Here is a 14,049-nt window from a genome sequence, read left to right as displayed (position 1 = left end):
AAAGAACAGCTGGACAACCTCTCAAAGACAGCCTTTCGCGAGTGTTTTGCAGCGTGGGTCAGAAGAGCCCAAAAGTGCATTGATGTTGGCGGTGAATACTTGGAAAAAGTTTAAAAAGGATCGAAGTACATGAGAAAAATAGAAAAAAAAATCCTTGGCTACTTATTTCGAGTGATTCCACGCGGAACCCAGACAACCCTCGTACAGTAGATTCAGAAAGCATTTGGACCCCGTCACTCCTTCAGTTTCTGCCCACTTTATTGTGTTGTAGATTTCACTTTAAATGGATAGGTTTACCATTACTCTAAACTCAATAATGAAAACATGTTTTGAGAAAGGTATGCAAATTTATTAAAAATTAAAAATGGAAATCTCACTTACATGAATGGATTCAGATCCTTAATTTAGTGCTTTGGCAGACATTACAGCTTTGAGTCTTGTAAGTATCTACAATCTTTTCACACAAGGGTTCGGGCAGTTCTCCCTGGCAGATTCTCTCAGGCACCATTAGACTGGATGGGAAACATCTGTAAACTGTCATCATCAGACTTCTCCACATTAGTACTATGGGGTTTAAGTTTGTACAACCTAAGGACAGTCACCATAGGGATAGTATTAGGCAAGTGATGAGCAGTGCCTGGTCTTTGCAAGACATAGTGCTTGGAGTTCTGCCCAAAGAGTTCAACTTTTATCTCGTCAAAAGAGAGAATCTTTCTTCTCAAGTTCTTGGAGTCCTTTAGATGCTGTGTGGCCAACTTTAAGCGGACTGTCACAAGACATTTATTCAAGAATGGCTTCTGCCACAAACACCCGATTGATGGAGTGCTGATGAGATGGTCATCCTTCTAAAAGGTTCCCCCATCTCAGCAGAGGACTTCTGAAGCTCTGTCAAGAATGACCATAGGGTTCTTAGTCACCTCTCTGACCAAGGCCCTTTTTGCCCTGTGGTTTGGTCAAACAGACAACTCTAGGAAGAGTCCTGGTGGTTCCAAATTTCTACCCCTTCACAATGAGGCCACTGTGCTCCTGGAAACATTCAAAACTTTAGAAATAGTTTTATACACTTGCCTTGATCTATATCTCACCACAATGTAATCACAGAGGTCTACTGAGACTTCTTTGGACTTTATAGTTTGGTGTTTTGTCTTGACACACAGCGTGAATAGTGGGACCTTATATATACACAGGTGTGCGCCTTTCTAAACAGTGTCCAATCTATTCAGTTCATAACAGGCGGCCTCCATTCAAGTTTTAGACGCGTCTCAAGGAAAATGGAAGCAAATAGGATTCCCCTGACCAGAATTTGTAGTGACACGGAAAAGAGTTTCAATATTTATATAAATTAGAGACTTCAGTTTTAGTTTTTTATTAAATTTGTAAACCTTTTTGAAAACATGTTTCTCTTTATCATTTTGGGTTATTGAGTGTAGATTTATGTAGTAAAACGACAAATGTATCTATTAAAAATTACATCCACAACACAATAAAGTATGTAGAAAGTAAAGGGGTCTGAAAACATTTTCAATCCACTGTATGTACTGATGTCAAAGTGCAGTTTATCAGATTACTAATACTGTGTAATCCAAGTGCCCAGGTACTGACAGCTCACTGTATAGCCATTCACTAAGACTCCTGTGCACAGTGAATGGGGCGAGTGTAAAGAGAGAGAGAAAAAACAAAAAAAGAGAACAAAAACAGAAAGGCAATCCAATGATTACAGAATTTGTGCAAACACTTTAAAATTTTGAAAACCTATTGAAACACATCTCTTTCCACTTTAAGGATACATTATAAAAAATTGGGCCAAGTTGAAAACAAATCCATGCTTTTTTTTAATAATTTATAAAACAAAATAACAGTGATTTGGAAAAACCAACTAAGTACTAATCAATGTTTATTTTTAAAGAGGACCTTTCACATAGTACACTATCACAAGTCGCTTTATACACAGAGTAACACAATTCAAAGAAAACCAGAGAGGTCACAGGAAAATACACATAGGGTGTTACAGAAAAACCCTAAGAACGAAGGAAATTTTAAACTACGAGCTGATAAGCAAGACCATATTAATGCAGCTATTGTGGTTGTCACTGAAAATGACTTTGCTTGAATTGTACCCATATATACGTATGTTTAAAAAAGACACTGCTAAGCTGAATTATATAATTCATTCACAGATTTCTCATGGGCTACAGGTCAGAAGTTTCACAGGCTCACTAATGAGTAACTAACTTTTTGTGGTTTAGCACTACACAAAAGTATGTGTTTAAGGTTATTGCGATATTAACTCATCACATTCCTTCATAATGTTAGCTGCACATCGTCCTTAATAATCTTTTGGTATTTTACTCCCTTGGATGACCTTCTTAGTCAGACAATTGTTCCAGTCTATACTCAAACACTCCCACGACAGAATCCTAACTACACCTGGATTTAAAGTAATAGAAACTATTGTTAGGGTGAAGCACCTAATGAGATTTTCACCAAGTATACCATTCTGACTTATGCAAAAGCAGTGTTGCATTTTCCCAAGTGTGACTTCATAAAACTCTAAACAGCTTTGCTGATAAAAAAAAAAGATTCATTAGCATGAGGCTTTCAACAAAGGGGGCAACAATGGCCAGTAAGCTAATTTTTGCTTAACAGCAATAAAGTAATCAGCAAGAATGTAGTCAAACGCATATGCAAACCCTCATAACTATAATAACTGAAACCCAGGACACATTCTAAGATGTCACAGTAATACCAAATTGACACATTCAAAAACTGAGTACTGTGATCACAGAGACATCTCTTCTTTTGCAGACAACAGCAAGCAGAAAGTGAAGCAAAAGAAAAATAAATGCACATGGCCAAGCAGGAGGAGATGGAATATCCAGAGTTGAGATATTAACATGTCATTTTATAACATAACATTTTGAAAGCTCCTTCTTTACTTTCAGATATCCTACCAAACAATGGAGACCAATCAGAATTGTTGATTTTATTCTGAAAAAATAAGAATCAACAGACCTGACCAGAAATTGGAATGTTTGGATGGCAAGTTGCTATACCAAAGCAAATGTACAACTCTGAGCACTGTTGCATGTAACAATGTGTAATTTAACAAACAACATTTATTGTATCTTATTTCCATTCTGATATGCCAAACAAGAATGAAAATTTTGAAACTCTAACTTTATATATTGACACTGTAAGTATTCCCTCTCATATTATAAACCCATACAGTGACTATAGTATTATTTTCAACAATCACAGTTATACTGCTACCACAATAAACAAAGCTAACAGAAAGAGTTAACAGTTAATACAATAGGAATCTCTAACCTTAGCAAAACTCCAAAGCTAAAAACCACACACGGTCATTGATGGGATATAATTGGCATCTGTCAGTACTGATCATACTATACCCCCAAAACAAAATTATAGTACAGCACAGCTTACCCCAAAGTAGTCCGGAAATATAGCTAAATGAGAAAATATAGTAAAATAAAATCTCTGTTGAAGTCTTTGGAAATCATTATGTAGAAACCTATAATGCACACCCCAACCCCAGCAAGGTACCTGTATTCCCTGTGTCACTGGAAGGTTGGCACACCCTTCCATTCTTCAGTCTTTTCAGCTTGTCCTTGCCAGGGAAAAAGCCGTTGCTTTGTCGCTGAAGGTTATTTACAAAGTCAGTGAACTCACATTTCCAGGTTGATATATGGTGCAGTCTGGAGTGCGAGTAGAATTCAGATATAAAGCTGGAGTCTGTTGTCCTGGGGTGAGCACTTGGAGGAGACATGGGAGCAGCCTGCTTATGACAAGGCTCATAAGTGCTTTTTGAAGGCGAGGGGCCCTGAACACTAATGTGGTGAGCACCATTCACTTTAATGTTACTGTGCAAAGGTGGCGGGTCTGCTGGACAGCTCAAGTTCAAGTGTGTGTCTGCATTTTGGTTACTGTACTGCTGCACCCCATAGTCTCTCATCTCACCAAGTTCTTTGTTTACGTCCTTCCTACTCAACAGACTACAAGGGCTCTTGCCAATGGAAGTCCTTCCAGGATGCAATGTCTGTTCCAGTGGTTTTAAGGCACCATTAGAGCTGTGTGCGTGGCCATTAGCAATGGAGGCCGGGTTCTGGGAATGCTTAAACGCATTCCAGTAGTGTACTGGAGATATAGGCTCCAGTTCATTAAGTTCAAACTCTTCCTCTTCTTCCAGATTATCCAAGCCATTCCAACCATTCAGTTTAACTGTGACATTTTTCATAATATCTGGTAGCTTTTTTGCTGTACCATTCCTAAAAAATGAAAAAATATTATAAGAAACTTATGAACGTTAACAGTGAAAACACACAAAATCATGAAGCAGCAACATCCTTGTCAACTGGGTAAAAAACAATTGGAAAACTGACTGCCTCAATTAAATCTTAACTTGAATGTTGTACAATTTACACATGTTCAAATAGATCATATCTGTAGAAGGCTGTTTACACTTACAGTTCTAAATAGGCCTTTAAGCAAATTAAAAGATCAGTACTGACAAAGACACATATTTGTGTATGTCCTCTGGCAAGTACAGAAATCTAGGAAGTACAGTGTGAGGTTCTGCATAAATGGAGAAAAAAAACAGCAAGCCAGTGGGAGCTTAACTGCTAGATTCAGTCATTGTGTTCAGTGAAGTCACGGGCGCATGACAAGCACATTTGTGGTATAAAATAAAATTCTGATTACATTTACACTGACATCAGAAAGCAGTTTACATGTACACATTTTGATGCACCTTTTATGGAGCATAGTGTAAGAAAATAGAAGGCATAATCCCAACAGAGGAATATTACTGGGGATCACCTTTTCAAAAGTAACACGTACAAAATGTGTTTGATGATTATAGTTAGGCAAGGTAAGAAATAACAAAAATTTCAGTTTTCTACAGTTAAAAGAGTTTTGGTCATTATGTGCAATGTGGAAAAAAACTATATGGATACAAAAGAGGAGTTGGGGTTGTGTTTTCACTACAATAAAAACTCTTCTTGCCAAGTTTTGAAACCTGGAAACAAGACTGTCCCATTAATTTGTTCAATTACATTTTACACTGTTTTTTGCAAACATGTTAAAAAAATATTTGCTAGTAAGGTTTTGACAAAAATATTCCCTTATTTCAAAGTTTAGAACAACTGACTCATTTGTAGATATGCTAAAATGACACTAACAATATTATTTCATGTTTTGAGTCTTATTTGTGCATTAAGGTCTTTTGCAGTATTTTAAAAAATAACACAATCCTTTTAGTTAATCATTCCAAAATGCAGTTTACATAAACTTACTTTATTAAAAAAGGAAAACAAATCACATGTCATATAGAGGATGAAATATTTTATTTTCAACAGGGTCGGAAGAAGAAAAATTTTTAAAAAATAATCATTATAAAAGCATTTTCTAAAGGACAAAGTATCAATGCAAATACAAAAGAGGTGGGCCGTCTCTAAATGGCCACATACTGTATACGTGCATGTGAATGACTTTAGTGCAAGAAAATTGGCTTTCAGTGCTGGGTCCTACCCTTTGTTTTGTTGTTTTGATATTGGCTTCTTGGGGTCATTGGTAAGCTAGTTCTGAAAAATGAACTATTGATGATTTTAGTCAGTCAGTCATTATCCAACTCGCTATATCCTAACTACAGGGTCACGGGGGTCTGCTGGAGCCAATCCTAGCCAACACAGGGCACAAGGCAGGAACAAATCCCAGGCAGGGCTCCAGCCCACCGAAGGGCACACACACACATACCCCCCCACACACACCAAGCACACCCTGGTGACAATTTAGGATCGCCAATGTACCTAACCTGCATGTCTTTGGACTGTGGGAGGAAACCGGAGCACCCGGAGGAAACCCACGCAAAAAGGACCTGGGAAGCAAACCCAGGTCTCCTTACTGCGAGGCAGCAGTGCTACCACTGCACCACCGTTCTGCCCAATTGATGATTTTACTAAACATTTAATGTATTTTAGTATTATGAAATGCTCATTTATACAACCTTATGTTTCTACTCCTAAAATTGTGCTACAACTTTCTTGGATTAATTAATCAAGGATAAGCCTCAAAGTAAATCTATTTCTGACAATGTGTTTAACCATCACAAATGTACTGTAGTAATATTTCCTCTACATCAGTCACTTGAGATGAGCTGAATGCAGGGGGAAGTAAGAAACTGCACAAAAAAGTACCAAAAACACTAAAGGTTACTGTGTTTTAATCAAAGCCTTTTAATCAGCCTTTAACAGTTATACGTAAGGTAGACTCCACACAATAACTGAAAAAATGCAATATAACATAGTATTTAAATTTTAGCAAAGAACTGCTTTATAGGTTGACTGTTTATAATCTAGAACCTTGATGACAGAATATTGCAAATCTTGAAAGGGTTCCTTCATTAGAATAAGAACTTTCATGGTGTATGAAATTAATAGAGAGCTGAAAATACTTTATATTCTGCATGAGCCTAACTTGGGCCAACCAAACCTCATATTCTGAGAAAGCCAAAAAAGAAAGGGTATATATATATATATATATATATATATATATATATATATATATATATATATATATATATATATATATATATGTATATTGATGGGTATATTTTTACAGGCTGTGTCTCCCAGCAAAATGTTACAAACGTCCAGTTCAGTCCTGTACAATGAGAACCTAAAACAGACATTTAAATTTGCCATTACTCAAACTTTAGAAGGATGCACATAAAAACCAGTGCTACTGCATATTATGCTTTTAAAATTACATGTGCTTACTATAAAAAGAACAATCCACATAACAATAATCATGATGCTGGTCAGTCTGGCTACATGGCTTCTGAGGGTGGGCTTATCTTTTTTCTTTCTCAGCAGTCTTGGCATTATTCCTATTTTTACACTAATTGCTCCATCTACTGGTCAAATGATAGGGGCTTTTGAAATAAAAATTCCTTAACGTGAGAAACAACCCAAATTTATGGTTACAATATGCCTTAAAATGGAAAAATACCAGTAGCTATTTAAAAATACTTTTTTTTTTCCATAGCACATAACATTATGAAGGGGTGGGTTGTTGAAATCAAGTCTGATTTTGAATAGTATGGTTGGATTTTCAGGAAGTTAAAATGTACAGACTTGACAGGCAAACAAAAAAAAAAAATATATAAGACCTTTAAACAGTATCCATATAAACACATTATAATATTCTTATTACTTTGAGAATTTACAACTGTCAATTTAGTAAAATTTGAATATATTAAAAAAAGAACATTGTTTTATTAAATATTATAATCTTAACCTACTGAAATTTCTGGAAGTACTGTATTTATATTTAGTCTAACAAGATAGGATTTTACACCTAGCATGTATTATAGGCTGATCTTCTATTGAACAGCAGTATAATATACTGTATATTAAGTGGAACACTTCTGAATAATCAAGTTCAATTTGCTTGACAGACAGAAAACAAGAACTATAAAACTAATAAAATAGGACTATGAAAAGATCAAATTAAACTAATAAACAGTGTAAGGAAACATCAGAAATAAGAGCAGCCATCTTGCATTTTATAAATGCTATGTCAATTACTTCCCGGCTGTATGACTAACCTCTTAGGCTTGGACACATGAATTGTCATCCATTTAATGGCAAGATTATTTTTATTCTTTTACATTTTAGCTAATACTACTGTGTCTGTTTTACATATCTGAACTGAACATACAACTACTTTTTCCAAGTTATAAATTACAGGGGCAAAGGAAGAGCCCTGCACTGAAGCATGCAACGAAGTGAACGGTAAATGCCACAGCTTTTAAAAAAATGACTGCTGGTAACTGGTCATTTTATTTCAAATTTCTATTATACTAAATATGGAGGATTAGGTCAATGGACACAGTGTCTATTTTTCATTCTGCTTTTATTTTATCTTCCAAATTAATTTTTCCCCCACTTTGAATGAAATTACTCCATGCCTGTCTTCTCTTACAATTCACCACATACATTTCATTTGGATTTTCACTTTTAAGATTTTTAATTCAGTTTGTTTTTATTGTAATCCTTTAAAAAACGATTCTACGTTTCATCGCTGCATCCCTCTACTCATTTTCTGAGTTTGTTATGTCCACACAAATAACAAAGGTACATATTAATACAATTTCAAACATGTTCCTACTTAAAAAGTTATTATTTTAAAAGTAAACTTGTACTTACACCCTGGTCTCCAATTCCTTGGGAATATTGCTTGGACCTGGAGTAGGTTCCTCCAGTTTGCATACATTGTTAAAATTGAGGCTTTTCTGCCTTGAGTAAAGTTGGTACTGGAGATATGAAAGGAGCCTGCCAGCCTTTATACTGTAAAGAGAACACACACACATAAGAAGTTCAAGTACATGCCTTAGTTACAGCATATTAAAAATTTTAAAGTGCACCAGCTACAACTTATTGTTAGATGCCATAAGAAAATTACTAACTTAAAAGTAATTCATTATAAGAAAAGTAGGACGTCAGAAGTATTACTCAATTATAGGCACATACAAATTGTTATATAAATAAATCTATCTTTGTTAAAAGAAAAAAGTGCAGATGATTACTATGCGCTGACAATATTTAAACAAAGTTTATTAGGTTGCAGGGTACTGTAAGCTCTATTTCCCCACAATTTTGGAGACTGATGGCAAGTTTTATATGAGATCAGGTCTTTTAACATTTATGTGTAGCACCAAATATAATAATAATGAAACAACAGTACATCCCTGTTGTATTTTGCATTTACTTATTTAAATAAAGTTTTTATATATTATTTTGTATATTTATGCATGCCTATATTCCAATACTGTATTTTATTTTAAATGCACATTTTTATTAAATTGTTTTGTACAACATAAAATATTAATATGTTTGATTATCTGTAAATAAAGTACATAATTGGGAATATATTTGCAAAATAAAGAAAAAACACATTCAACAAACTAAAACAGAAAAATATATAACACATTATAACATTTAAGATTTTTGTATTTAATTTGATTTTCATGTTCAAATGTATTGTCATATGTACATAGTACAAAGAACTTCTTACCTAAATGCCTCCTACAGGGTAGTGACAGTATGACAATGCCAACAATAAACAATGAATAGAAAGACATCAATGAAATAAGTTACCATACATTAAATATAGTATTATTATACAATATACTGTACTAAAGAAACATGCATGCAGTAGATGATGTAAGTGGCTGTTGGGAAGCCATATAACCTGTGGATAAAACCTTGTTTCTGAATCATGGCGTGCAATGGGGAATGTTCCAGAACTGTCTGCAAGAATGGAAGAGGAAAAAATATACCCTTCAGAATAGCGAAAGCCTATGCCCTGAGCAGAAAGTTTCCATATACCTTATTATTCTTAGCTGACTTCAAAACTCTCCGTAGTGCTTTGTGATCCTGAGTGGAGCAGGTACCATACTAGGATGTTAGAGCCGATCCCTGATGTAATCCCACCTTTACCTTGAATGCATCAGTCACTCCTAGTGCAGACCTCACCACTGTCAGGCATTCCTCGTACATATCCTGTACCACTCTTACATACTTCTCTGCCACTCCCGACCTCCTTATACAGTACCAGAACCACTTTCTAGGCACCCTTTCATGTACTTTCTCGAAGTCTAACAAAGACACAATGCAACTGCTTCTGGCCTTCTCCATCAACACCCTCAAAGCAAACATTGCATTTATAGTGCTCTTTCCCAACATAAAACCATACTGCTGCTCACTAATCACTACCTCCGTTCTTAACCTAGCTTCCACTACTCTTTCCCATGACTTCATGCTGTGATTCATCTGTTTAATCTCTCTGTATATACTACTGTTCTGTACATCCACCTTGTTCTTAAAAATCAGTAATGAGTCCACTTCTTCTCCACTCCTTAGGCATCCTCTCATTTTCCAAGATTCCATTAAACAATATGGTTTAAAAAACTCCACTTCCATCTCTCCTAAACACCTCCATGCTTCCACAGGTATGTCATCTGGACCAACAGGCTTTCCATTCTTCATCCTCTTCATAGCTGTTCTTACTTCCTCCTTGCTAATTCGTTGCACTTCCTGATTCATTATCGCTACATCATCCAATCTTCTCTCTCTCTCTCTCTCTCCATTCATCAGCACACATCCTTCTCACTTACAATACAGTACAGTTTATTTCTGTATAGCCCAAAATCACACAGGAAGTGCCGCAATGGGCTTTAACAGGCCCTGCCTCTTGACAGCCCCCCAGCTTTGACTCTCTAAGAAGACAAGGAAAAACTCCCAAAAAAAACCTTGTAGGAAAAAATGGAAGAAACCTTGGGAAAACTTGTAGGTATGTTTCTATCTTTATCCCCCTAACCTGCTGCACATCTTTCCCAGCTCGGTCCCTCTGTCTAGACAATCGGTACAGGTCCTTTTCTCCCTCCTTAGTGTCCAACCTTGAATATGACTCATCATATGCCTTTTCTTTAGCCTTCGCCACCTCTCTCTTCACCTTATGACTTATTCCCCATTCTACCACCAGGCTTCCTTATCCTCCTTCCTCTGTCCAGGTGTCACACTAGCCATCACCCTTACTACTTTTGCTGTAGTTGCCCAGCTATCTGATAACTCTTCATTGCCACCCAGGGTCTGTCTTACCTCCTCGTTGAACTCAACCTTACAGTCTTCCTTTTTCAACTTCTACCATTTAATTCCTAGCTCTGTCCTCACTCGCCTCCTCTTCTTGATATCCAACGTCATTCTATAGACCACCATCCTATGCTGCCTAACTACGTTTTCCCCTGCCACCATTTTGCAATCTCCTTCAGACTGACCCTCCTGCATAGGATATAATCATCTTCCTCCACTCTTGTATGTCACCCTGTGTTCCTTCCTCTTCTTAAAATATGCATTCACCAAAGCCATGTCCATTCTTTTCACAAAATCCACTACCATCTGACCTTCTCTCTCTCTCTCTCTCTCTCTCCCCCTTGGGTACACTCTCCACCACTTCATCCAACTCACTCCAGAAATCATCTTTCTCATCCATTGCACACTCAACTTGTAAGGCATATTCACTAAAAACATTCATCATCACACCTTCAATTTCAAGATTCAAAATCATCACTCTGTCCAACAGTCTTTTCAACTCCAAAAACCTCTTGACATGCTGTTTCTTCAGGATAACCTCTACCCCATTTCTGCTCCCATCAACACCATGGTAGAACAACAGCAGAAACAGAATGCCACATTATATGTTAAAACCAAAGACAGTATGATTCTCCATCTATGTATTTTGAAAGACAGTAAAAGAGAGAAAGAGATATTTAAAACCATTATTCTGACACCGATTTTTATTTTAACAATATTGGGTATTTTCAGCTGGGAAAGTAAAATGAAGTACAAAAAAAACACATCATTGGGTTGAGTGTTTCACTAGTTTGCAGACTCTAGGTACTGTTGTAAAGCTATGAAAATCCCAGTTCGGTAATTATATAGGGTACTAATTGCTAATTTTTCAACAACAACAATAATCTGTTTAGTTGTGTACAGTCAAGAGAATCTATCAGTCCATCAAAGAATGGTTAATTTTTTTAAAAAGGACATCTCACTACTGTATAAAGTTTTTGGTATGTTGAATTCTGCAAGTCAGGGACTGATTTTATAAATATTTCACACATCTTAAACGGTGGAATGCTTAATACTTAGCTGCCCAGAAAGAATTGTAATCATGTTTGTACAGAAGGAGGATCATTAAATGTAAATAACATTCTGGAAGTGCACTTTAGAATCTTTCTTTCATTTGTGAGATTTAATGAAAACAGACAAACAGTGGGGCATTTTGAACAAGAAATTGAATTTGATAAAAATGTCTGATGACTCAGTGGCTGGAAACCTGAATATCTACTATAGGACCAAGTTTAATTATTATGGAAGTATGTCATGTTTGAAATGTCAACAGCGTGCTATATAAATAACACTAGGGAAGAAATAGATACGGAGAAATTGATCATTTTACTTTCACAGGATATCCTTCTTACCCTTTATTGGCACCTTTTTACTGATAAAATGAGAGAAATTCAATCTTTAATTGAAGTAAACTTATTTTGGGAAAAAATAATCTCTCATCAAGAAACAATTATTTTTTTTAACAAAGCCAGATGTGCCATAATTTTGGCAACCCTAGAAATTCTTATGAACAAAGTATAACTGCAGCATTTTTTCCATTTACATCTGACTTTTCAAGTTGATCAGAGTGTGTAGAAACCTTACCAGGCAGTAATCCATGACTTCCTGTTTCACTGGGGTATAAATATAAGGTGGAACAGAGGCTGTATTCCTTTATTCATTCACCAACATGGGAAACATTAAAGAACAAACAATTCAAATGAGAGAAAAGAGGGTTGACCTTCAGAAGTCAGGAAATGTCTATAAAGAAATGCTACTCGCCAGAAAATGTCTATTTCTACAGTTAGGGCAATGATTAAACAAAGTTCAGATTAACTGCAGCAGGATAAGAGAGGTAAAAAAAAAAGCCCCAAGAATTACTGTTGGTGAAATACAGAAAAAAAGGGACATCTTGGGGTCGACAAATTTCCAAAATTACCTTTGGACACCAGGTGCAACGCCGCTAAGATTTTCACAGTTGCAAGGATGTTGATTTATTTATTTTTTCAGTGGGGACCCCAGGAATGCACTCAGCCTTGGCCTGACTCACACCCCTCACACACAGAGATAAAGAACCACAGTGCTTGAATAATAATCAAAATGAGCATATTAAATAAAAAATAGAAGGGAAAATTAAACTAAACATTAAAGCAAACCTAATCCTCCCCAGCTACCTAATCAGTGATCACAAAAGTAACTCAATATAGACGCAACAACAAACACGATAAACACAAACGACAAAGTCTACAACACATTCCAATATGTAGCGGCAACAGATGGTGTGAAATGAAGGAGAAAAATGATGATCCAGTGAACAGCTTGTTATGAGTAATGTATAGACAGCCCTACTTTTATTCCTTCACTACTCACACAACAGGCAGGCACAAGACAGTCCACACATCCATACAGGCGAGATGATCCAGGAAATCCAAGTCAACACAAATATGGTTAAAAGACAACAAAATTAAACTTCTGCCATGTCCGTCTAAATCTCTGGACCTAAATCACATTGAAAACATGTGAAGTAAGCAGAAGAGGAGAGTGCACAAGAGAGAACCTAGGACCCTGGAGGATCTAGAGAGATTCTGTAAAGAGGAATGATCTCAGATTCCCTGCTCTGTATTCTCTAACCTAATAAGATATTATAAGAGAAGACTCAGAGCTGTTTTATTAGCAAAGGAATGTTGTACTACAGTAAGTTTTAAATACAGAGGTGCCAATAATCATGGCATGTGTGGTTTTGTTAAAAATAACTATTTCTTGATGAATAATATTTTTTCTCAGAATAAATTTACTTCAGTTAAACGCTGGATCCCTCTTTTTTTTCAGTGTGAGATTAAGGTAAGGTGATTTTTTTCATAACCTGCATTTTTCCTGCATTCACTTTATATTACATTGAATATCTCTTACTGTAAACATTATGTTTAAAAGTTTTTGAGAAAATGAAAAAAATGTTTTGCAGGCTGGAGTGGATTTATAAACTCTCAATTGCTAAAATTTTTCATCTATTTTCTTTTTATCAAATACTTCCTTTTATTATCTACACACAGTCCCTTTGTTAACTACTTTGTTATTTACAAATAAATGAGTCCTTAAAAAGAAAAGTAAAAAGTAAATGACACTAAAAAAAAATTAAGAAAATTATTCAATATCATCACACCTACAGTTATCACTGTAATAAGAGCCTTTGTGAAGTTTTGATAGAAGTAAAACTCCTACTATAGTAATTTCTGAGACTTTAAAAACAAGTTAAGGAATATCATCTAATTAACCAGCAGCCAGCTTGGAAAAGTTATCTTGCAATAAAGAAGCATTGGAATCTTTGGATGGAAAAATTCTCTCTTCAGATTGAATGGCCAGC

The 14,049-nt window shown here is 35.8% G+C and overlaps 1 protein-coding gene across 1 annotated transcript in view; it reads right to left on the bottom strand.

The window, feature by feature from the left end:
- rev1 (REV1 DNA directed polymerase) overlaps positions 1-14,049 on the bottom strand; it is a 225,400-nt gene that overhangs the window by 69,486 nt on the left and 141,865 nt on the right. Inside the window, exons 5-6 of the mRNA XM_028800617.2 lie at positions 8,226-8,366; positions 3,565-4,286 (exon numbers count right to left, since the gene is read on the bottom strand). Of these exons, the coding sequence (XP_028656450.2) occupies positions 3,565-4,286; positions 8,226-8,366 (863 nt within the window). The remainder of the gene's footprint in view (positions 1-3,564; positions 4,287-8,225; positions 8,367-14,049) is intronic.

The sequence above is a fragment of the Erpetoichthys calabaricus genome, chromosome 4, assembly GCF_900747795.2.
Source record: "Erpetoichthys calabaricus chromosome 4, fErpCal1.3, whole genome shotgun sequence".
In the NCBI taxonomy this organism is placed as follows: Eukaryota; Metazoa; Chordata; class Cladistia; order Polypteriformes; family Polypteridae; genus Erpetoichthys; species Erpetoichthys calabaricus.
This window is presented reverse-complemented; position numbering and strand designations above follow the sequence as displayed.